At 42.4% G+C, this 26,121-nt stretch overlaps 1 protein-coding gene across 2 annotated transcripts in view; it reads right to left on the bottom strand.

Annotated features, from left to right (window-relative positions):
* Positions 1-26,121, bottom strand: part of LOC137436635 (RNA-binding protein 25) — a 188,310-nt gene that overhangs the window by 50,740 nt on the left and 111,449 nt on the right. For both annotated transcript variants that reach the window (XM_068130599.2, XM_068130598.2), the window contains 9 exons: positions 24,487-24,807; positions 18,866-18,946; positions 18,209-18,360; positions 17,625-17,742; positions 16,786-16,875; positions 16,613-16,686; positions 16,258-16,408; positions 5,370-5,709; positions 4,752-5,125 (listed from right to left, as the gene is read on the bottom strand). In XM_068130599.2, the coding sequence (XP_067986700.2) occupies positions 4,752-5,125; positions 5,370-5,709; positions 16,258-16,408; positions 16,613-16,686; positions 16,786-16,875; positions 17,625-17,742; positions 18,209-18,360; positions 18,866-18,946; positions 24,487-24,807 (1,701 nt within the window). The remainder of the gene's footprint in view (positions 1-4,751; positions 5,126-5,369; positions 5,710-16,257; positions 16,409-16,612; positions 16,687-16,785; positions 16,876-17,624; positions 17,743-18,208; positions 18,361-18,865; positions 18,947-24,486; positions 24,808-26,121) is intronic.

The raw sequence follows: 26,121 nt of genomic DNA, 5'->3' as shown, positions 1-26,121 counted from the left end.
GAAATCTCGGCTCTCTGCTCACCTTCACTCTTTCATTCCTCTTTTCTCCCGCCTCTGGAACAAACTTCCATACTCCCTTCAATCCCACTCCTCCCTCCAGGTCTTTAAAACAGCTGTTCACCACCATCTCTTATCTTCCCCCATCCAAAACCTTGATCTTTTCTACCCCCGCTAATTCACCCCAGATCCGCCTTGTTTGAAATTCCAACTTCTTTCCTGTAAGTCCTGGCAGTGTCCATATGTTTTATACCTCTCCCACCCCCCCTTCCCATGCCTCCCCCCCAAAGCCCTCTGCCTCCCACAGATCTCTCGATGTCCCTGCTCTCAAATGTTGTGTTTGTGTCCTTCCCCCTCTCTCCCCATCTTGTCTACCGCTCCCCATGTTATATGTTTTATGTGCCGGTTTGTCTGTGTGATTAATGTTAGCTCTTTCACGAGCCTCGATTTTGTATACAAAAAAAGAAAAGAAAAAAAAGAAAAGAAAAAAAAAAGCATTATATTTCACGATGGCAACATGTTACAATTACACAAAAAGTTACAAACGGTTTAATGAGTTATCAAGTTTTACTAACCATTTTATAAATGCTCTATGTGCCCTCCACCTGCTGCAAGGACAACATCGAGACGATAGTTGAATTTGTCCCAAACGTCTCTCAGAGTGTCTTCTTTCACTGAAGACACAGCTGCGGTGATTCTGTTTTTGAGGTCATCCAGATTAGTCGCTAATAGTGGCACAAAAACACGGTCTTTGACGTATCCCCACAAGAAAAAGTCGCAGGGTGTAATGTCTGGGGATCTTGGGGGCCAAGAGTGTAGCGCCAAGTCTTGGGGTCCCGTGCGACCTATCCAACGTTGAGGCAGTGTGTCATTTAGAAAACGTCGAACCTGCAGGTGCCAATGTGGCGGTGCTCCGTCTTGCTGAAAAATGAAGTCATCGGAATCTTCATTAAGTTGTGGAAAGAGCCAGTTCTGCAGCATTTCGAGATAGGTTTGCCCTGTAACTGTTTTTCCCTCGAAAAAGAAAGGGCCATAAACCTTTATTTGAGAAACGGCACAAAACACGTTCACTTTCGGGGAATCACACTCATGCTCTCCAGTTTTCGTGTGGATTCTCTAGTCCCCATATGCGCACATTGTGACGGTTAACTTTACTGCTTCGATGAAACATTGCTTCATCACTAAAAATCAAACGTGGTAAGAAGCTGTCGTCTTCCATGTTTTGTAACATCGCATCACTAAATTCTACACGCTTTCCTTTGTCACCTGTACGAAGAGCCTGTACCAGTTGCAACCGGTATGGCCTCAGGATTAAACGTCGCCTTAACACACGCCAGACAGTCGTATGAGGGATCGCAAGTTCTCGGCTGGCACGATGAGTGGACTTGCGCGGGCTACAGAGAAAACTCTTGAATTCTTCTCACGTTTTCCTCTGAAGTGCATGGTTGCCCTGGGCTCTTCCCCTTACATAAACAGCCTGTTTCCTCAAATTGTCGGTACCAATGACGAATGCTCTTTGGCATTGGCGGATCAATGCCAAAACGCCGTTGAAACGCACACTGCACCGCAATTACGGATTCAGTCTTGCTGAAATGCAGAACGCAAAACGCCTTGTGTTGCGGGGTCGCCATCTTGCGAACGACTGAGGCTAGAGGCTGTTGGTGTGCTGGGAGAGGCATCTAGCGGTGGTCATTTGAAACTCTATGCCCCGCCCTTTCAAGTGGTAAGAGTTTCATTTGTGGGTGGTTCGTGGTTGCAGAGATATAGCGATTTCAAATCGGGTCCATCTTTTTGAAACACCCGTATAATGTAACTAGAACAGCACATGGTAGAGCACATACCGATGCCAGGCTGAACAGTTTACATTTTGTATCCCACCGATAGGGTAGATCTGCATTAGGATCTGAACCAAAATCTAATTGGCTTGTTTTTGTCACCTAACCAACTCATCCACCAAGTTTTGTCATAACTCATCCACAACTTTTTTAAATATCATGCCCCACCTCGCAATTGTGAAGAATCACTAAAAATTATAGAATCCTGATCCGGATATTCACCAGAATCGAGTCTATTCTTCTTTGTAACACATCCAACCTGTGCACTAAATTTCATCCAAATCCGTCCCTAACTTTGAGATATCTATATGCTATATGCAGTGGCCTGCAAAAGTATTCATCCCATACCAATAATGCCACATTTCAATGAAATACGAATTATGTAGAAACAATTTTTTGAGATGAACTTTTTTTCAATTTATTTTTTCAACTGAAGAGATAAAATGAAAGACTTTTATAGTTGAAGGAGGTTACATGTCAGGAATACCGACAAAAAACATGTACAAACCAAAATTCACTGGTTGTAAAAGTTGCCTTCGGTCAGTACTTGGTGGAAGCACCTTTTGCATCAATGACTGCTACGAGTCTTTTTGGGTAGTAGGTCTCTACCAGCTTTGCACAGTGAAATGACAAAACCTTTGCTTATTCTTGACGTGAAAATTGCCCCAGTTCTGCCATGTTTGAGAGGGATCGTCGATGGACTGCAATCTTCAAGTCTCGCCAACGCCATAAAATGTTCAATTGGGTTCAAGTTAGGACTTTGACTGGGCCACTTAGGAACATTTATTTTCTTTTTATTCTGCCACTCCAGTGTGGCTTTACCTTTGGGCTTCAGATTATTGTCCTGCTGAAATGTGAATCTTCTACCCAGTTTCAGATTCATGACTGACTGAGACAGGTTATAATCAAAGATTATCCTCTATTTTTGCACCATCCATTGTCACTTCAATCCTGACAAGCTTGCCAATCCCTGCTGATGAAAAGTAGCCCCATAACATGATGCCACCACCACCATGCTTGACAGAAGGGATGGTGTTAACTGGGTAAGGTGCATTGTAAGCTTGCGGCAGATGTAACACTTTTAATTTACTCCAAAAAGTTCAATTTCTGTCTCGTCTGACAACAAAACATTTCTCCATGTGCCAGCATGATCATTTGGATGCTTTTTCACAAACTCCATACAAGCTTTGAGATGCGTCTTTTTCAGCAATGGTTTCTTTCTTGCCACTTGTCCATGGAAGCCACCTTTGTGAAGGGAACAGGATACTGTATTGTTGATTGATGATCACTGACCCCCCCAACTCAGACATAGAGCGTTACAGATCTTTCAAAGAAATTGTTATATTTACAGTGACATCCCAAACCAGTTTTCTGCTTGCTCGGCTGCCGAGTTTGGATGGGTGACCTGATTTGGGTAGAGTCTAGGTGGCATGATACATCTTCCACTTCTTAATGATGGATTTCACCGTACTCAAAGGGATAATGAGTGACTTTGAAATCTTCTTATAACCCTCTTTCCAACAATACTTCTCCACCACTTTATGTCTGACTTCTTTGGAAAGCTCTTTGGTTTTCATGTTTGCACATTGTTGGTTGACCAAGTGAGTTGCACCTTAAAACTCCTTAGCTAAGTGGGGGAGCTTAAATTTTAAGTTAAACCACTGATTGCATACAGGTGAAACATATTACACCTATTTTGTAACCTTTCAAACAAATAATTTGCTCCTGAAGTGGTTTAGGGTTAATTAGGCAAAGGGTTTGAATAGTTATGCAACTGAGAATCATCTGATTTTCTCTGTTAATCTAACTTATTCACATTTTATCTGCATTTTTTTGCTTTATCACTTTGGAGTAGTTTGAGAAGACTCTATTAAGTTTGATTTGAAGGAATCATGAAATAAGCTCAGATGGCATCAAAATGTGAAAACTTTGTAGGGGGTAAATACTTTTGCAAGCCACTGTATTGTGTTGGCCCCCTCTCTCAATGGTGAAAATTATACTATCCGGATCTGTATTTCACCAAAACTGAATAAATTTTTCCTTGTCAAACATCCAACCTGTCCACCAAGTTTCATCTGAATATGTCCATAACTTTTTGAGATATCCTGCTCACAGACAGATAGACAAACAAAGAGGGCTGGAGAACAACCTCCGCCCACCTTCGGTGGCAGGGGTAATAAATAGTTTCCCTTAATGCTCTAGTACCTACAGACTCAAAGCTGCTGTAACTACTGCAGCAAAAGAGCATGAGCAAGTGCATCACAGCCCAAGAACTGGTATTAAATTCACAAGTCAAAGGTTATATTTTATAAAAAGAGTGTATTCAGGAATGCAATGCATTGGAAGAAAAGGTGGGATTTAAATTTTCCTTTACGGCATTATACAAACACAATGCTGATGCTGAGTATATTGTTTATGGTGTTGTTGCCAGAATGCTTTTTAAGTGAAGCAAAGTTGATCAGTCATCTGCTGTTGTTCAATCGAGTCACATTGCTCTTTCAGCACATGAACAAGCCTTGTGTAAATTGGTGAATTTCTACTCTCGATTTGTTGATACCTCAATTGAATAAGAGTCATAGCTTTAACCTTGTTCATGACAATCTTAACACAGAAGGGGCAGACGGCTCGATGGATTTTAAATAAATTGCCCTTCTTATTACAATTACATTTTTGTTTTCATTTTTTCTCACCCAATCCCCCTCCCTCCGAAGTAGATTTAGTTTATCAATGAAAGTATTTTTTCTCCACTGGCACATCTGGTAAGTACATATTGTTGACAGTGCATGCAGTAATCAGTTCTCAGAACCAAAGAAACGAAACGTAAAAGTATTGCTAATTGCACGATATGGAAAGCTTGCTTACAGCTTACAGATTTCATCAAGCTCATCCATTTCAATTTGCAAACAACCACTAGCTCACCTTGTTGAGTGCTGTCCAGTCAATCTTGTATGAAAACAGCTCGGCCTTCCCTGTTGGGATCTGTTCAATAAGGGTCTTGACCCTCTGTCGCTTTTCCATATTTGAAGGTCGTTCTTCCGATTTTTCCCCGTCCTCGTCATCCTCATCCTCATCGATTTCAACCTCATAGTCATCTTCTTCGTCCATTTCTGCACAAACGTGTCCATCTACTTGCATCTCACCAGGTGAGACCTCCTCATCCTTCGTCGGCGTCACGTGATCCACATTGTGCTCCTCTGGACTGCTTACGACCGGATATTCCGATGCGTGCTCCACCTCAACCTCAGGTGGCCAGTGAAGTACAGGTTGTTGGTGGGGGCTTCCGTTGGAAACCCCTTAAATGGGAAGGCAAATACAAAACAAAAGAGGCGAGGGTGAAAGAGTAGGGATTATACCCAGTGCCTTAACAACAAACCTACACAAGATCTGATGACGTCAGTTCTACACGAGAGATCATTGAAGAAATTTCTAATGGTGCAAGATATATGAATATACATCGATTGGTTCAGTGTTTATCTCATACATATGCTCAAGTTTCACTCTGAGCTAATGGAAAAATAAATACAAAACAACACTTACTTAGCGTGATGCTGAGATCCTGGCCAGCAAGGGTTGGTTCTGGAACAAAGCTCTGCCGCTCAGGAGAGTTGGTGATAGTCACAGTGAGCCTATGTGGAGAATTATTCTGGAGGGCTACAGGCGAGCTGCCGCCATCGGCCGACGAGGAAACAGAAGGCGCGGAGTTGATGAGACGTGAACCCCAAGAGTGTGCCGGGGGACTGTGAGAGTTAGGTTGGGGTGCGCCAGCGTCCATCTCCCCATTTTCCATGCTTGGGGATGCATGTGCAGGATCCCAAGCAGAAAGCTCAGAGTCACACGTGCTCGCTTTTATTTCCTCGCATGGCGAGACCTGCTGCATCTGAAGGTTAAAGGAGCATAAAGAATGGTGATAAAACTTGACTGTCAATCCCAAAGGTCATAAAAAGATAGAAGTTTATTATACGATGCCATGAAATACAACAACACAAATTTGATTTTAAGCCCATCAAATCAAGTCAAGTCCACAAACAAATTTAATGATTAAGAATTATTAGGTTTATGTGAAGTTAGCTTACATGTCTCACATCCACCAACCATTTTTGAGATCAACATAGGTCACAAGGTCAACATAGGCCAAAGGTCAACCACTTTTCTAAATTTTCTAAAATCCTCAATATTCATCCGATTGACTTGAAATTTGAATAGGATTTTCATATCAGCTTACTGAAACCAACCACCAACTATTTTTGAGGTCAACATAGGCCAGATTTCTAAAATTGTCAATTTTCGTCCGATTAACTTAAACTTTGAAGACGATTTGCATGTCAGGTCACTGAATTCAACCACTAATTATTTTTGAGGTCAAAAGGATGCTCTACTGAGTTCTGAGAATGGATGCTCTACTGAGAGCAAAAGGATGCTCTACAAGTTCACGTGTGACTGGTGAAAAGTAAGGATTCAAAAGTAATACTTTTATGAATCTACTTTCAACAAAGATTTTGTTGTAAAAGAAAAACGTCATTGTAAATTGAGAAATGTGGCATGAAATTTGAATGAGTCATATGATATTTAGTCCCAAATACCAGCTTTCAAAGATGACCCCATCTTTCAAAAGGTCATCTTTCGAAGATGACCCCAAAAGTATATAATACTATCGCCAAGGCTTGGCAAAATGGCAAAGCAAGCTACTAGATAATTTGCTTGCGGTTCTGGCTTTGCTGCACACACACGTCTGATCAGTAGTTCTTCCTTCCAGTTCATCCAAGCTAAGTACCCCGGACCAGATACGTTATTTTATTATTGTATTATGTCTGTTTGTATTATGTTTTCACCTATCGAAATTTGGTGGAGAGGTTGTGCAAGTGACAAGGAGAAATGATTAGATCTTGGTGAAGAATCAGATTCAGATCCAGCTGCGAGGATTTAAGTGATTCTTCACCATTGTATTGAGGTAGAGGGCCAAAAATGATATAGAGCAGGGCATCTCAAAAAGTTATGGACGGATTCGGCCGTCAGGTTGGGTGTGTGACAAAGATGAATCAATTCGATTTTGGTGAGATAAGCTTTTATCGGATTATTTTTTTTATATTATAAGTGATTCTTCACCATTTAGTGAAAGGGCCAAAAACGATGTATAGCCTGATATTTTAAAACGTTGAGGACGGACAAAACTAGGTGGATGAGTTGGTTAGATGACAAGACAAACAAGACAAGATTTTGCTTCAGGCACAGATCCAGATCTGGCTTCTCAGTAGTAGAATACAAAACATAATCTGTTCAGCTCGGTGAAGGTATGCGCTCTACCAACGCGTTAATTAAAGTTGGTCCATCTCATCTGAGAGAGAGAGGTAGATGGAGTCGTTACTGATTGGAGGACAGCACAACACACAAACAAACATAAGGTGGGAGGAGAGGGGAAGTCACAGGCAGAGATACTCCTGGCATTTGGGAGGTGTAAGAGCAGTACACAGAGAGTGAGAAATGGAGTTCTTGATGCACAGTGCGACTTTCCGACCAGGAAGGGGTTCAAGTCGATCAAACTGGAGGATATAACAGCCTGGGAGAGACACTAAGGAGTCAGGGACATCCTGTATGAGGAAGGATCGTGTTAAGTAGATGTCTGGTTATCTGGAGCAGCCTGGATTGAGAGATCTGGCAAGTAGCAGTGGAGGCCTCAGATGTTTGAGGTCCACACAGTCAGGGGACAGGGGAAGGATCTGCTGATAGTGTGTGTGTGTGTCAGTGTCAGTGTCAGTGTCAGAGTGTGTGTGTGTGTGTGTGTGTGTGTGTGTGTGTGTGTGTGTGTGTGTGTGTGTGTGTGTGTGTGTGTGTGTGTGTGTGTGTGTGTGTGTGTCGTGTTTTTTCGTGGAATTCTACTGGCGCTTTCAGATGTGGAGTACACACACACGTACATTCCTTTAGAGGCCATTTTTCCCCGCAAAGCGGGGGTTGGCCTTTTTCGGGAACCGTGGTTGTTGTTGTTTTTCGGTCCCCTTTTTGAAGCAATGTTTTACGGCCGGATGCCCTTCCTGACGCCAACCCTTTTTGCCGCCTTTAACGACAAACAGGGAATTACTTACCAGTGAACTGGTACTCAATTAGCCGACCTCGGAAGGATGACAGGCTGAGTCAACCCCCCTGGCGTTAATTCAGCGATCGACCGGGATTCGAACCCAGGATTCTAGGATCCTAAGCAGGCACCCTAGCCGCTAGCCCAACACCAGGGTTAATGATAGATGTGGAGTGATACACCGAAATGATCATCATGATCTCCTGAGTTGATTCAGCTAATCAACTACAAATAATCCAGATTAATTCCCATGCTTTAAATGCACGCCATGGTGAGGTGTACAGAGCAGCTTTATACAGTCATGTGAAAAAGTAAGTACACCCCATGTAAAGTTTTGACTTTTTCAACATATTTCAACATACAGCTATTTGATCTTCATTTCAACAATATTGATAGATAAAGGTGATATGAATGAATGAATGAATGATCGTTTTAAGGCCATTTTCCCCGCTAAAGCGGGGGTTAGCCTTGCGGGTCCCATGACAATCATGGTTCCCTGTTTGAGGCAATGTTTTTATGGCCGGATGCCCTCCCTTCCTGATATTATATCACAGGGTTTTGCAACCCCTGTGATATAATATCACAAATATCATGAAACATTTACATTTTGTCGTCCATTGTATAATTTAAATGAACATAAATGCAAATTTCGCATGTGGAAAAAGTAAGTACACCCTTGGCTCTAAAAGGTGGTATTTCCCCCTTTGGCAGAAACAACCTCAAGTAGGCGTTTCTTATAACTGTCTACCAGTCTCTGACATTGACTGGGAGAAATTTTTGCCCACTCCTCCATGCAGAATTATTTCAGCTGTGCGGTGTTTGAGGGGTTTCTTGCATGCACAGGTCGTTTCAAATCCCCCCACAACATCTCGATGGGATTTAGATCCGAGCTTTGATTGGCCATTCCAGAACCCTCCATTTCTTTCTTTTCAGCCATTCCTTGGTGGATTTACTGGTATGTTTAGGGTCATTGTCATGTTGCAAGGTCCACCTTCGGTTGAGCTTCAACTTTCCGACAGATGGCCTCGCATTATCCTCAGGCACCCTCTGGTACAACGAAGAATTCATAGTGGATTCTATGATGGTGAGCTGCCCAGGCCCTGATGCAGCAAAGCTGCCCCAAACAATAATATTTCCACCACCATGCTTTACAGTTGGTATCAAGTTCTTGTGGTCAAATGCTGTCTTTGATTTTCGCCAAACATGTATTCTGCAACTGTGGCCAAATAGCTCCACCCTTGACTCATCTGTCCAGAGCACATTGTTCCAGAAGTGCTGGTCTTTGCCGAGGTGTTCATTGGCAAACTTTAGTCTTGCCCTGATGTTCTTTCTGGACAGCAAAGGTTTCCTCCTGGCACACCTCCCATGTAGATCAAACTTGTGCAGCCTCTTTCTAATGGTAGACTCGTGCATTTTGACATAAACAGTGGCAAGAGCTACCTGTAGGTCCAGTGATGACATTCTGGGGTTCTTAGAGACCTCTTTCAGCATCTTGCGGTCTGCTCTCGGGCTGAACTTGCTGGGGAGGCCTGGCCTGATCAAGTTGGCAGTTGTTTGGAATCTTCTCCACTTGGAGATGATCTTCCGGACAGTCGAATGATTTATTTCAAATTGTTTGGAGATCTTTAAAAATCCCTTCCCAGACTCATAGGCATCTATAACATTCTTTGTGAAGGCCTCTGAGAGCTCTTTTGATCTAGGCATGGTGACGCCACACACTTCAACAACAAAGAGCAAACCAAACTAAATGTCTGAGGTTTAAATAAGACAGGTTCCTCCAAGGTCCTCTCCAACGATACAACAAACAACAACATGCATTTTAAGGCCATTTTCCCTGCTAGAGCGGGGGTTAGCCTTGCGGTCCCCATGACAATCTTCTCCATTCTGCCCTATTTTCTGCATCTCTCCTTGTTAACCCCCTTGCCCGCATTTCTTCTTCCACCATCTTTAGCCAAGTCTTTCTCGGTCTTCCCCGTCCTCTACTTCCTTTTACATTCATTTCCATCACTCTTCTCAACCAGTCACTTTCATCCTTCCTCAACACATGACCAAACCATCTCAACCTGTTCCTCTTCACAGCATCCATCACAGGCTCTATTCCTATCATCTTTCGCAATTCATCATTTGTCTTCCTCTCTCTCAACGATACTCCGCACATCCACCGAACCATTCGCATTTCCACCCTTTCCAGCCTTCGTTGCTGCTCTACATTCATGACCCATGTCTCGCTCCCATAAATCATAACACTTCTCACACATGCAGCATACACCTTTCCCTTCAGCTTCAACGACACTCCCCTCCTCATCAACACGCCACTCAGTTCCCTAAACTTCTTCCATGCACATCTCACTCCAGCAACCGTTGCCGAGTCTGATCCACCTTCTCCATTCAGCATGTCTTCGAAGTAGCAAAAAGTTTTCACACCTTCCAGCTTCATGCCGTCTCCAAGATCCAACTCAACATTTCCTCCATCTGCAGCTCCCTCTGTGCACACCTTACATTTGAATGTAGCTGCCACACTGGTTAATGACCCTCTCAGACCACTACATTTTTGATGAAACCACTCAGCGCACATTGTACGGAGTTCACTCCGACACCCTTCCTGCACACAGCACATGGCCACTTCCCAGTTCTTTCCAGCTCACCACATGCGTTACCACTTGCCATCACCTTCGTCTTTCCTATATTCACCTTCAGACCTTTTGTCTCCATACATTCCTTCCACTTGTTCATCTTTTCCTTCAGTCCATCCATACTTTCCGCAATCAACACCAGATCATCTGCATACAACAACACCCATGGTAAACCCTCCTTTACGTTCTGAGCCAGCACCTCCATCACAGTTACAAATAGTAGTGGACTTAGTACCGACCCCTGATGCACTCCCACCTTCACCTCAAACTCACCACTGTTCCCGTCCTTCGTCCTTACAGCTGTGCGCGCTCTTTTGTACATTGCCATCACGACTCTGATCAACCATTCCTCCACTTCTAACTTCCTCAATGCCCATGTCAATACTTCGCATGGAACCCTATCGAATGCTTTCTCCAGATCAACAAACCCAAGAAACAACTTCTTCCTCTTCTCCATGTACTTCTCCTGCAACTGCCTCACAATAAAGAGCGCGTCTGTCGTTCCTCTTCCTGGCATAAATCCAAACTGCATTTCGTCGATCTTCACCTTCTTCCTTACCCTCCTCTCCAACACCCTTTCCAATACCTTCATTCCATGCTCCAATAACTTTATCGCTCGGTACGAGCCACACTCCAGAGGGTCACCTTTCCCCTTGTATAGAGGGACGAAGGGTACTCAGTTCCCAATTCACTGGAATGTGGCCTTCTTTCACCACCAGATTACAGATCTCTGTCATTCTCTTTACACCCCAACTTCCTGCTGCCTTCAACATATCTCCCACAACTCCCGTCGGCCCTCCCGCTTTTCTACTCTTCATTGCTTTTATCGCCTCCTCAACTTCCTTCTCAGTTATCTTCTCTGCCGGTCCTAAAACTGGGTTACTCTCTATGTTGCCATCCCATTCATTCTCTGTATTCAACAGCATTTCCGTATATCTTTTCCATCTTCCTTTAATTCCATCTGGGTCCACAACGATTTGTCCCACTTCATCCTTCAAGCAACTCACCCCCATCATATCACACTTCTCTTTCGCTATCTGCTTTGCAATCCTGAGTACCGCTCTCTGGCCCTCTTCCAAATCTAAGCGTTCTCTGAACATTTTCCTTCATGCCTCCTACGCCTTTGCTACCTCTTTCTTTGCAGCCTTCTTGGCTGCCTTATAACTTTCATGCTCTGCTTTTTCTGCTCCCGTACCCTTCGCCTTCTGCCACTCCTTGAACTTCTTCCTCTTCTCGTCAATCCTCTTTCCAACTTCATCATCCCACCACCATGTTTCCGAGTGCCTCGGTGGTCCTTTTGTCCATCCACAAACCTCACAAACGGCTCCCAACAGACTATCTTTCATTGACATCCAACCACGTTCAAGCTCAACCACATCATCCTCTACCCTACTCACCCTCTCTTTTAATGCCTCCCTTACTGTCACCTCTTTCAACCTCCACTCTCAGTTGATACTTCACCCGCCGAGCTCTCCTCGCATCTTTCACCCTTATGTCGCAGACAACCAAGTGGTGCTGTGAAACAGCCTCCTCCCCCGGGATCACCTTTGTGTCCCGGAGGTGCCCCCTATCTCGCCTACGCACCATCAGGTAGCCATCGGTTGTCGTCGACCCACCTGACATGCATGTAACAAGCTTATTATCCCCTTTCTGGAACTGAGTATTACAAATCAACAAATCAGCTCCATCAGCAAACTCCAAAATCCTTTCACCTTCTCCATTTCTCACACCATATCCTTAACCCCCATGAACTCCCTCAAAACCATCCATACTCCTTCCCACATATCCATTTAGGTCTCCTCCTACCACAACAACTTCCTCATCTTTCATGTTTTCCAACAGCTTCTCTATTGCACACCAGAACTTGTCCTTCTCTTCATCGCTCCGACCGACCTGCGGAGCATATCCTGAGATAACGTTCACCAAGAGCTTTCCAATCATCATTTTCACCATCATCAACCTATCACTCACTCTAGTCACACTCACCACACTGTCTACAAACTCCTCAGAAAACAGGACACCAACACCATTCACGCCCTCCGGGCACCCTTGCCACACAAACTTGTATTTCTGTCCCTGCCTACCCTTCACCATTCTCACACCACTTCCCTTCCATCTCTTCTCTTGCACACAACATATGTCCACTCCTCTTCTGACCAATACTTCCACCACTTCACCTGATCTCCCTGTCATTGTCCCTACATTCCACGTCCCAAACCTCAGAAACTGATCTCCACTTCGGGCTGTACCCTGCTCATACAGTCACGTGAAAAAGTAAGTGCACCCCCATGTAAAGTTTTGACTTTTTCAACATATTTCAACATACAGCTATTTGATCTTCATTTCAACAATATTGATAGATAAAGGTGATATAATATAACAAATATCATGAAACATTTACATTTTGTAGTCCATTGTATAATTTAAATAAACATAAATGCAAATTTCGCATGTGGAAAAAGTAAGTACACCCCTTAATTTATCACTACTTCAAATACTTAAAATTAGAATCAGGTGCACCAGCTCAGGTGCCAATGATTAGAACATCGTTGGAGAGGATCTTGGAAGAACCTGTCTTATTTAAACCTCAGACATTTAGTTTGGTTTGCTCTTTGTTGTTGAAGTGTGCGGCGTCACCATGCTGAGATCAAAAGAGCTCTCTGAGGCTTTCAGAAAGAAGGTTATAGATGCCTTCGAGTCTGGGAAGGGATTTAAAAAGATCTCCAAACAATTTGAAATCAACCATTCGACTGTCCGGAAGATCATCTGCAAGTGGAGAAGATTCCAAACAACTGCCAACTTGTTTAGGCCAGGCCGCCCCAGCAAGTTCAACCCGAGAGCAGACCGCAAGATGCTGAAAGAAGTCTCTAAGAACCCCAGAATGTCATCAGGTAGCTTTAGGTAGCTCTTGCCACTGTTGATGTCAAAGTGCACGAGTCTACCATTAGAAAGAGGCTGCACAAATTTGATCTACATGGGAGGTATCATTGTATCCCTGGTGTTGGGCTAGCGGCTAGGGTGCCAGCTTAGGATCCTTGGATCCTGGGTTCGAATCCTGGTCGATCGCTGAATTAACGCCAGAGGGGTTGACTCAGCCTGTCATCCTTCCGAGGTCGGCAAATTGAGTACCAGTTCACTGGTAATTCCCTGTTTGTCGTAAAAGGCGACAAAAAGGGTTGGCGGCAGGAAGGGCATCCGGCCGTAAAACATTGCTTCAAAAAGGGGACCAACAAAAACAACAACAACCACGGTGCCCGAAAAAGGCCAACCCCCGCTTTGCGGGGGAAAATGGCCTCTAGAGGTGGTTTTTTTTTTGGTTTTTTTATGGGAGGTGTGCCAGGAGGAAACCTTTGCTGTCCAGAAACAACATCAGGGCAAGACTAAAGTTTGCCAATGAACACTGAGGCAAAGGCCAGCACTTCTGGAACAATATGTTCTGGACAGATGAGTCAAAGGTAGAGCTATTTGGCCACAGTACCAGAAGACATGTTTGGCGAAAACAAAGACAGCATTTGACCACAAGAACCTGATACCAACTGGAAAGCATGGTGGTGGAAATATTATGGTTTGGGGGCAGCTTTGCTGCATCAGGGCCTGGGCAGCTCACCATCAGAGAATCCACGATGAATTCTTCATTGTACCAGAGGGTGCTTGAGGATAATGTGAGGCCATCTGTCAGAAAGTTGAAGCTCAACCGAAGGTGGACCTTGCAACATGACAATGACCCTAAACATACCAGTAAATCCACCAAGGAATGGCTGAAAAGAAAGAAATGGAGGGTTCTGGAATGGCCAAGTCAAAGAATGAATGAATGAATGATCGTTTTAAGGCCATTTTCCCCGCTGCAGCGGGGGTTAGCCTTGCGGGCCCCATGACAATCATGGTTCCCTGTTTGAGGCAATGTTTTTATGGCCGGATGCCCTTCCTGATGCCAACCCATGGTCGCCTCTTACGATGCGCAGGGATACGGTGTACCTATTCTAAACCGGGGTACACACCGGGATCATTCATCCCAGCAAGCTGGTACTCAATTTGCCGACCTCGGAAGGATGACAGGCTGAGTCAACCCCCCTGGCGTTAATTCAGCGATCGACCGGGATTCGAACCCAGGATCCTGGGATCCCAAGCCGGCACACTAACCGCTAAGCCAACACCAGGCAACATGACAAGTCAAAGCATGACAAGTCTACAAATCAAAGCCCGGATCTAAATCCCATCGTGATGTTGTGGGGGGATTTGAAACGAGCTGTGCATGCAAGAAACCCCTCAAACATTGCACAGCTGAAAGAATTCTGCATGGAGGAGTGGGCACAAATTTCTCCCAGTCGATGTCAGACTGGTAGACAGTTATAAGAAACACCTCCTTGAGGTTGTTTCTGCCAAAAGGGGCAATACCACTTATTAGAGCCAAGGGTGTACTTACTTTTTCCACATGTGAAATTTGCATTTATGTTTATTTAAATTATACAATGGACTACAAAATGTAAATGTTTCATGATATTTGTTATATTATATCACCTTTATCTATCAATATTGTTGAAATGAAGATCAAATAGCTGTATGTTGAAATATGTTGAAAAAGTCAAAACTTTACATGGGGTGTACTTACTTTTTCACGTGACTGTATGTCGTGGTAATTGTCATGGTTCTCTTTTTGAGGCAATGTTTTTATGGCCGGATGCCCTTCCTGACGCCAACCCTCTTAGTCCCCTCTTAAGACACGCAGGGATACGGTGTACCTATTCTAACCATGGTACACACCGGGTGTCCTCTCCAACGATGTTCTAATCATTTGCACCTGAGCTGGTGCACCTGATTCTAATTTTAGGTATTTGAAGTAGTGATACATGGAGGGGTGTACTTACTTTTTCCACATGCGAAATTTGCATTTATGTTTATTTAAATTATACAATGGACTACAAAATGTAAATGTTTCATGATATTTGTTATATTATATCACCTTTATCTATCCATATTGTTGAAATGAAGATCAAATAGCTGTATGTTGAAATATGTTGAAAAAGTCAAAACTTTACACGGGGTGTACTTACTTTTTCACGTGACTGTAGGTCCTTCCACGACATCACATTCAAATTACAAAATAAATAAATAACAAAAAACATAAAAACAATGTTGCAAAGCATATGTTGGTCAATACTAAAATAATATTAAAAACAAAAATAATGGTCGTGTCACTTAATTTGGCAATAATAATGACAAACAAATAATCCCCCGCTCCCTTCCCCCCCTCTGCCCTGGCCATTGCTGAAAGGTAAGCTTATGCTCAAGCAGTACAGCAGGCAGGTATGATACAAGGCTGTGAAGACCAATTAAAATTTGGTCCAATGGACCAAAGGGCCCACTAGTTGTGAAATTGGGCATTTATTCATGTTCAGAGTGGGTTTGGTCGGAATAAGGGGGGTGTGGGGACCCATCCTTGACGTTTTTCCAGGGCCCCAGAATCACTGAACACCACCTGGCTGTACAGTGCTAGTAAATTACATGATGTATCAATTTGAAGAAAAGTCTGGTTCCTGGTGTGCTTAACGTCTAAATGCCTTTGTTGGGATTTTGGCACATTTCACGATCATTACAAACTGGCTAGTTGGGAAGGGCACAAACCATTACCCTTCCTGGAGGAAGGAATAATTTTACCTCGGAAAGACCACATGATGAAATGGAATGATAATGAAAAGGAATGTACAAGCACACAAAGGAGATGTACCCGAAGTAGTTCTTTGTTTGGGTCAGGGTGTCCCTGCTCCACCAAACGCAATCGCAGCTCCTCCAGTTCATCCCGCTCCCGCCAGCGATCTCGCTCGTCTGTCTCAGATTCACGCTCGCGTTCCCACAGCCGCTTCTGCAGTGCAGTTCCCCTGTAACACAATCACAGCACCGCCACCATATAATATTCGCTTTACTGAGAGGGCACACAATGCATATCTGTTGAGAATGTTCAACAGTACATAATAGTCACGTTGCATTAAGATTCTTCAATGTGCAGTTGTAACCCATTGTCCAAAGGCTTACCATTATCAAATGTATTTGGTTAACACAAACAAGGCAAAGGCAATGCTCACAGGAAATACTTTGGATCATCTCTGGCATCGTCGTATTCTTCAAAGAACACACGGAGTCTCTTCGCTTCCTTCACCTACCCAAGAGCATACATCTACGTTAATATAAAAGCAACATTGTTTTATGAACAACAAAAAAGGAAGAAAAGCACTTGCAAAGATTGCCAACACTTTACCATCTCTTTCCTTCGATGGCGTTCTTTCTTGTCTTCCTTTTCATAAGATTTTGCCTTCTTCCGCTCACGTGCTTCCCAGACCTTTAACCTCTGCAACGGCGATAGCACAACCACACACCTTCCCGAAACGCACACCACCCATTTTTAATAAACACCCCCAATGTACGTGCACACTACTGCACAAAGCAAAGAAGAAGCATGCAAAAATCAGCACTTACCTGGCAGCGATTTTAAAATGTTTTTGAAATGAATTTTGGTGCTTACGAGTTATCCTTGTGCGCATTTAATCCAGCGCAATTTTGTCTGGCCACTTTCTGCAACCAAGAGGCAGAGATGCTGATGTGGTGATGTAGCCAGTTGTGTGATGGGCCGAACGCTCCTGGCTAAAGCTAACACCAAGATGGTCTTTCTCATTGTTTTTAAGAATTATATAAAGGCTCAAAAAAGTAAGGAATAAACATTGAATGAAAACAAGTACATATTTTACATGGTCATTTTGCTTGCCTTTGCCTCGAGGCAAAGAAATAACTAATAAATAAAAGAGTAAATAAATATTGATATGTCGATGGATCAAAAGATTAACAGTGCAAACTAATTCAAGGGGAACAAGCATGTCAAAAGGAATGCCGAAAGATTACATGCCAGGTTAAAGCAATTACATTTACAAACTTTTTTATTTCAATCTTTAATTTATCTTTAAAATCTTTATTTTATTTCAATTTTATTTCAATTTGCAGCATTTGCATCACCAAAAGCAAAATTATGTTTCGGGCCTAACCAATACAAATATTGCACTGTGCAAATAGATACACAAGTAACAAGCAGGATAGAGACCATACCTCCTGGTAGGAAACCTCCTTCTCACGGAGCCTTTTTGCTAGGCGTTTACGCTCATACGGATCCTCACCACTCTCATCACGTTCCCGGGAGCTAACTTTGCGTTCATGACTACGATCACTGAAGAGCAACAAAATAGAACAGACAAGTCTCACTGGAGTAGAACAGGACCTCAAAATGAAGGTTGCAAAATTGAAGATCACAATTCCTTCCATTATTGCCAACACGAAAAGGGCAATGCAATAACTGAACAGCTTACATCACCTAGTCCTGGAAACCAATTTTAGGAACATCTTATTTGGCGAGACAAAACAGCTGCCTGATTGAAGATAAAAAGTACATGTGCAAACAAAGCCACCGATAGCAGGCCACTGATCCATTGTATCACAGCGTCAAACCAGGTGATTCATTTTGATGGAAAATGTTCAAGCCTTGATTGACACCTTATGAAAACAATTTCAAAAAGTGCCTTCTAAAAGCAATTTCAGCAGATAAAACAAAACTTTTCAAAAACTGCATTTTATGAACACGTTTTATCATTAAGCAGTCGACAAATGCAAAAGTCAGCTAACAGTATAAATGGCACCTGGCTGGGCTGAACTCTCGACTCGTCGCACGCTGTGGACACTCGCGTTCCTTGTGATGCTCCTCCACACTGATTCGATCTCGATCCCGATCCTTAGCCTCACGTTCCACCTGCCGCTCTTTCTCCCTTAGTTCTTTTTCTTCCTCCAGCTTCTGCTCGAAATTGTCACAGGAAGAAGAGATCCATTCTTAAAGAGATGATGTGCACTGTTCAAAGCCAGCAAAACCCACCAAATAAACAAGAAGAAAAAGACATAAAATGTCATAGCCCCCATGATTTTAGTAATTCTGCAGTACGGAGTTATAGGCCGTCATTTGGTCATCTTTGGTCAGATTACAAAACAAAATCCAATCCATAAAAGTCCCCATTTCGGACTAAATCCAATGGGGGCAAATAATCCACTGATGAAATCCTGTTATCCTGTTTGTCAGCAATGGAGCTCCTTTGAGTGTAAACTACAAATCCTTTAACAGAGTGGTACATTCCAAGATACGATTATACTCAATAAATTTAATAAATTCTAAATCAGACAATATTTAAACAAAACGAAAATGACAACCACAAAACAAATTTTTCAAATCCAATAACTTATTTGTCACTCTACGTCCTCACATTCATGGAAATTACATAAAACTAACCACAGGACAAGATAACTACCTTGTGTGTGTCACGGAACTTGCTGATCTCTCTCGTAATCAAGTCCTTCTTCTCATCTTCAAGGCCCATAGCTTCCAAGTCCTACAATATGATATAAGCAGAGGAGATACATTTTTGGATTGTGAAAATTCAATCCCAAAACAATAAACAGCATGACAAATGAAAGATAGACAGCTGCTATAAACTAAAGAAACTGTCCCCAAGGCAATGCATCGTTTGAGATTCCGACCTTGCATGAGCACACTGTTAGCTGATGATTTTCCGAAGCTTCGATACCAATTTCACGAGTAAAATGGTATTTGATAAAGAGCAATGTATGTTTCACTTTCTATAGCTGAAATGTTGGCGCACAGTGACCAAGAAGCTCCCGAAAACGGGTCTGCACTAAAATAAAAATGGTTAAAGATCCTAACGTGACTAAAGCAATGCATGTCAAAACCTGTAATAATAAACTGATCCCATATCAAGCTACCCACCAGTTATGCCAATGTCCACCTTCCAAACGTTTTGAGGAATTTATCTAATTCTAGTTTATAACCTATCCACTTTTTCTGCTGCCATTAAGTCGATGCATTATCTACTCTGGATGGGAGATTCCTACCTTACTCCAATACTCACTCCCTCACTGTCCATTCTGCTTAAGAACTTGTGCATACATTTTGGCTCTACACTTCATTTTCTTAAGCATTTTTTAAATCAAATCCCCTCAATCTCCTCCTTTATAATGTATCAAGTCCATCTCCCTCAGCCACTCGTCATAGTTCAGTCTGGTCAATACCTAATTTATAATTGTTGTAAAAGTTTTATTTATGAACCGATTTTAATGAAGCAAACTGTAAATGAAAGTGTCCAAAGAGGTTTTATGCACAACTCTTTAAACCTCCACATATGCTCCAGCACTATCAACAGATTTCCTTCATCGGAATGGCATATTCACTACTGCTGATCGCAACACATTTTCAGGAACGTTGGTGAGAACATTGATTCTTCTCTCCTCCAGTTCATCAAGGTTTTTTGAACCAGTTCATCCTAAAACGGTTGTACACTATCATTTACATTTTGTTTCATTAAAATTGGTTCATAAACAAGCGTTACGCCGAGGTCCCCCGTCGGTGAAGTGATGCGAGTTGACAAAGTGGAAGACGCAAGGCGGCCATCTTGGATTTTGACGTGGCGACCCAATTTTCAATAGCTTTCTTCCTTATGCCAAGATACACCCACACACCAGATCAGAAGTTGGTACTTCGCTTATTTTTCAAGATATTCCGCTCACAAGGTTCAGACATACATGGCGGCGGCCATCTTGGATGTTGACGTGGTGACCCAATTTTCAATAGTGTTCTTCCTTATGCCTAGATACACCCACACACTAGATTAGAAGTTGGTACTTCGCTTATTTTTCAAGATATTCCGCTCACAAGGTTCAGACATACATGGCGGCGGCCATCTTGGATTTTGACGTGGTGACCCAATTTTCAATACGGTTCTTCCTTATGCCTAGATACACCCACACACCAGATTAGAAGTTGGTACTTCGCTTATTTTTCAAGATATTCCGCTCACAAGGTTCAGACATACATGGCGTCAGACATACATGGTGGCGGCCATCTTGGATTTTGACGTGGGTTGCACCCGCACACCAAATTTGAATGCGGTCCTTCGCTTACGCACGCACGTACGCACACACGGACGGACAGACGGACGGACAGACGGACGGACGGAGGGGAAAACCATAGTCCCCCTTTCGCTCCGTGGTGCGACGGGGGACAATGAAGCTGCTACAACAATTTAAAATTGGGTATTGACTTATCATACATCCTGTACTCGCTCTATGCCGAACCCTCTATTTGGCAGCTAGGTCCTTTCTCAGATGTGGAAACCAAAACCATACACAATATTCCAGGGAAGGCCTTACTAAAAACTGGATCTGCCAATTTTAACCCAATTTATTAAGGGATCTACACTTTCCCAAATCTGATTGATGCCCCTCTCCACTATATCACCAATGCATCTTTTGAGATATCATGTTATATATTGTTACGTTTGTGGGGGTAGGCAAGAAATACCTTAAAGTTCAGAATGTGTAGGTTTTAGTGCGGATCGTGTGACGCGAAGAAGAGGAAACCCATCACGATGTACATAAGCAGGGTAAATGTTCACGTTAAAAGTCTTTGCATGTCGCCATAAGGAGGGTGGTTTTGTGCCAATTATAGGGCTTATGGTTAATAATCCCCAGAATGTATTGCCTCCCTGTGATTTTTCCCTAATGTTCTTATAAAACTCAGCCGGCCAGGCAATGGACTCATTCACTGACAACGCCACCTGGGCCAACACAAACAGCATTTGCCGATCGACAAGTAAACCCCGACGTAATCCAAACATTCCCGAGCAGAGACTAAACTCCGCCCCCTGGCGACTCGTGACGGGGAAACCACGCCCCGAGCTTCGTGACTGGTTAAGAAGCCATGGAGTGATGAACAGAGCTTGTTGATTGGACAGAGTATGACGTCAGCATCGAACATTCGAGAGCTGAAGGGAAAAGAAGCCATCTCGCCATCTTGGTCTCTTTGTGCTGGCGTTTGTTGGAGGCGGTCGCATTCTTCTGTCCTGGTTCTGGCTTTGCGTGAGGGAACGGCTGCGTTTTTATGCCCGTGTGTGCTAATGGGGTGATTTCGGAGCCTTTGTAAACTGTTGGCACTATCCAGGAGGAGATTGGCGCGGCGGTCAAAGAGGAGTAATAAAGTGACGGTTCGGGGAGCTCGTGGCGTATCGGGCGGAGTGGAGAGCAAAAGGAGACCGTCTGCATGGATTGTCCCATGTTTGTGGCACAGCGAAGGAGCGACTGGCGCCATCTTGATCCCATTGACGCTCGGGACATTTGCCGACCTACGGGACCCGCTCAACGACCACTAGATGCCCAAGCATCCTTGTACGTACAAAAACAAAGCTGAGTGCCGGCCGATTATAAGCGCTTTTAAAATTTTCTTTTATCATTCCCTTGTTCGTATCTGAGTCGGAGTGGAGGATCCTCAAGCTAGGAATTTTAGTTTACCTCACCTTTCATTGTCTTTTACAGTACTGAAAATACATTTATATTTGTTGAATTTTACTTTCTGTCCTGGTTCATTTCTTTATTCTGTGGGTGCCCCATGTGTTCTCGATCAAATAAGGCTTCGGGCCTTTCCCGCGAGCGCCAAAGACAATCCCGCCACGGTTAAAAATACGCCTCATAGTTAAAGCTTGTTTTGGCTGTTCGTCTGAAGCAGGTCTTCATCGGGCAAGGACAGGACAATATCATTTTTGGCCCCATCACTGAATGATGAAGAATCTTTTCAGAAACATTTTCTCGTATTCAGATCTTCACCAAAATCTAGTAAATTAGTCCGTGTCACACACACAACATGTCCACCAAGTTACATCCAAATCCATGCATAACTTTTGGAGATATCCTGCTCTCAGACAGACAGACAGACAGACAAACAAAGAGGGGTGAATACATAACAGTATTAGGATTTGTCCAACTGTTCCAAGGACCACGATATTAAGGTAGGCCGCTCAGATGTGCTATATTGAAGTTAATCTGTGTGTGGACACATACAGACACCGATTATAATAGCCTTTAAAGTCCCTTCGTGAATGGGTCAGGCTAAACCCCACTAAGTTGTGAGTAAAAACTACAAGGAAATGGAATTTCTTTTCATTTTTTTTTTCTTTCAATTTTTTCTTTTTTTCAATTTTCAATTTCATCCTTGTTGGCTGGAAAATTTAAAAAAAAGCTTCCAACCTTTTACATTGTGTACCTCTCCCCTCATCCACCCCAACCTCCTCCCCCCTCCACCCTCTCCCTTCCACAGATCTCCCGATATCCCTGTTCTCTCCCGATATACTCATCCTGGATGCACATTTAAAGATCTCCTTTGTTTATCCTGAGATAAAGGATGAGACAAAGTACAGCAAACATTTTATGATAAACACATATCAAATGCTATCCAGAAGAAATACGGAGTATTCCATCAGCCTCCAAAACATTAATCGGTTCAAACCAAGCAAATTGCAGATACATGTTTGTACAATCATACACCTTAATCTTCGAATGAATAAATATCAACTAATGTGGATTCAAGAGAATATGATTGATTGTGTGACAGACTGAGATGTGGTGATTCAATTTGTCAATAATAGACAGACAGAGACAGAAGGGTAAAAGACAGACAGAGACAGAAGGGTAAAAGACAGACAGACAAAGGAAGGGTAAAAGACAGACCGACAGAGGAAGGGTTAAAGACAGACAGACAGAGGAAGGGTAAAAGACAGACAGACAGAGGAAGGGTAAGTAAGACACAGACAGAGGAAGAATAATAAGACACGAGGATGGAATCAATAGGATGTTGATCGATGTATGTTAACCACCATGGGAAGAAAGGAGACACTGTTGTTTTGGGTGTTAACCCTACATCAGTGCAGAAGAGGATCAACACCAGAAACGTCAGCTTCTCCTTTCACCCTAGGGCGGTTAGCACACCTCAATAAACGTCCTATTAAATTCACCCACTCTTCTACCTGTCCGTCGATGCAGATAGACACTAGCCTTCACCAGATAGACTAGTTCTTCATAATTATGAAGAATAATATGAATTCATAATTATGAATTCCTCCATTATAATACATGTGGGCACAAACTGACAAACAAATACCAAGATAAAGACAGAGACAAGAAGGATGAAGAACAACATATCCTGCCCTAATCCTGTCCCTCAGTCCATTGTCCCCTATGCTCTAAAGCCTGGTTTGTTTTATTTAATCAAATGTTTGTTTTATTTTTGTTAAGCCAAATGACAAAGGCCATATAATGTCTTGCTTCATTTCTCAGAATTATCCAATATAAATGCAAACTTTAAACCATTTAGTCATTCCATTTTCACACCAATTTAATGACTCAAAAAGGATTTCCTACCGCAAGCAGCCATAGTTTAACCATCAGAGGAAGCAACATTTGGATGAAATTCACCCATTTGTAATGCATCAGTGAAAGTGAACTTCACAACAATGTAAACACTTGTCATTTACCACTAAAAGGTCATCAATCAAGAAACATTCGAACATTTTTATACAGGTGTGATTCACAGGTGTGATTCACAGGTGTGGTTCACAAGTATAGTTCAGTTCACATATTCCTTTTCAATTTATCAATTCTGGAACATATGTCATACAACATGTACTGTATTTTGATTCAAACATCATTTGATATTTAGGAGGTCATTCATTGCATGCGTATGATTTTAGCATTTAAACACCAAAAATGATCGTTCATGGTGAATATTCATTAAAAAAAAAATTTGTGAGAAATAAAGGTGCAAAACAATTCAGATTTACTCAACCAAGTCACATTCATAAAATTAATCTAACTTGAGGGATGATGGTGGGGGGAGGGGGGTGGAGGGGAGCAGGGGAGTGGGGGGTCCATCCATTGTTGATAGTATAATATTCGTTTTCATGCTGCTGCATAAACAAGCAAACAAAAATAATTTATATAGGTATATAAATAAATATTATGAGACATTTGTTCTCTTTACTTTCACCAGCCAAAACGTAGTACATTCCAATGAGTCAATTAAACATACCCCATCTTTCCTGTCACGTCGTCTCCGCCTCGCGGCCGTCGAGTCGGCCGAGTCCCCGCTCAGCTCGGCAGCATGCTCAGAAATGAGGACCTGCAGCTCCACTTGTAACGCCTCGTCTTTTTTCCTTGTTTCTTCATCCAACTGATCCGCGTCCTCTTTCTCTTCCTTTTCCTTATCATCTTCATTCTCACCCTCCCCTTTCGATTCTGTTTCGGTCCTGACTTGCTTTTCATCATGAACATCTTTCTCTGTCACCTTTAAAGCCTCCTCTTTTGTATCATCTTCCAAGGTCTTCCCCTCATCCTTGACCTCTTTTTCCTCCTGTGAAGCAGTGAATACATGGCAAAAGGTGGGGAAGCATTACCTGGATTAATTCACCAAAAGAGTGTAAATTATCCACTGATGGACCATCAAATATAATGAACTAGAAAGCATCTGAGAGTGCAAAGCCCTTCCACCTCCGCTTTACATTGAAACATATTCTTCTTCTGTATGTTAAACAAGATGGACACTTATCCAACCAATATATTCTAGTTTTGTCTTTTTCATTAATTTTCTGAATTTGTTTTTCACTTCGAAGTTGTGGGTTACAATGTGTAAATAAAGGTGGAAAAATTCTGATTGAATTCCAGGTTATAAGGCAACAAAAGTTTAAAATGTTGAAAGAGTGTGTGGATTTCCTAATCGGCAATATATATATATATATATATCTATATATATATATCTATATATATCCATCTATCTATCTATATCCATCTATCTATCTATCTATATCCATCTATCTATATCCATCTATCTCCATCTATCTATCTATCTCCATCTATCTATCTATCTATCTCCATCTATCTATCTATCTCCATCTATCTATCTATCTCCATCCATCCATCCATCCATCCATCCATCCATCCATCCATCCATCCATATATATATATATATATATATATATATATATATATATATATATATATATATATATATATATATATATATATATATATATATATATATATATATATATATATATATATATACATACATACATACATATACGTATATATATATATACAGTCACATGAAAAAGTAAGTACACCCCATATAAAGTTTTGATTTTTTCAACATATTTCAACATACAGCTATTTGATCTTCATTTCAACAATATTGATAGATAAAGGTGATATAATATAACAAATGTCATGAAACATTTACATTTTGTAGTCCGTTGCATAATTTAAATAAACATAAATGCAAATTTCGCATGTGGAAAAAGTAAGTACACCCGTGGCTCCAATCGGTGGTATTGCCCCCTTTGGCAGAAACAACCTCAAGTTGGCGTTTCTTATAACTGTCTACCAGTCTCTGACATCGACTGGGAGAAATTTTTGCCCACTCCTCCATGCAGAATTCTTTCAGCTGTGCGATGTTTGAGGGGTTTCTTGCATGCACAGCTCGTTTCAAATCCCCCCCACAACATCTCGATGGGATTTAGATCCGGGCTTTGACTTGGCCATTCCAGAACCCTCCATTTCTTTCTTTTCAGCCATTCCTTGGTGGATTTACTGGTATGTTTAGGGTCATTGTCATGTTGCAAGGTCCACCTTCGGTTGAGCTTCAACTTTCCGACAGATGGCCTCACAT

The sequence above is a fragment of the Myxine glutinosa genome, chromosome 11 (assembly GCF_964187855.1).
Source record: "Myxine glutinosa chromosome 11, kmMyxGlut1.1, whole genome shotgun sequence".
NCBI classification, from domain to species: Eukaryota; Metazoa; Chordata; class Myxini; order Myxiniformes; family Myxinidae; genus Myxine; species Myxine glutinosa.
The sequence above is the reverse complement of the archived record's forward strand: the minus strand, read 5'-3'. Positions and strand labels throughout refer to the sequence as shown.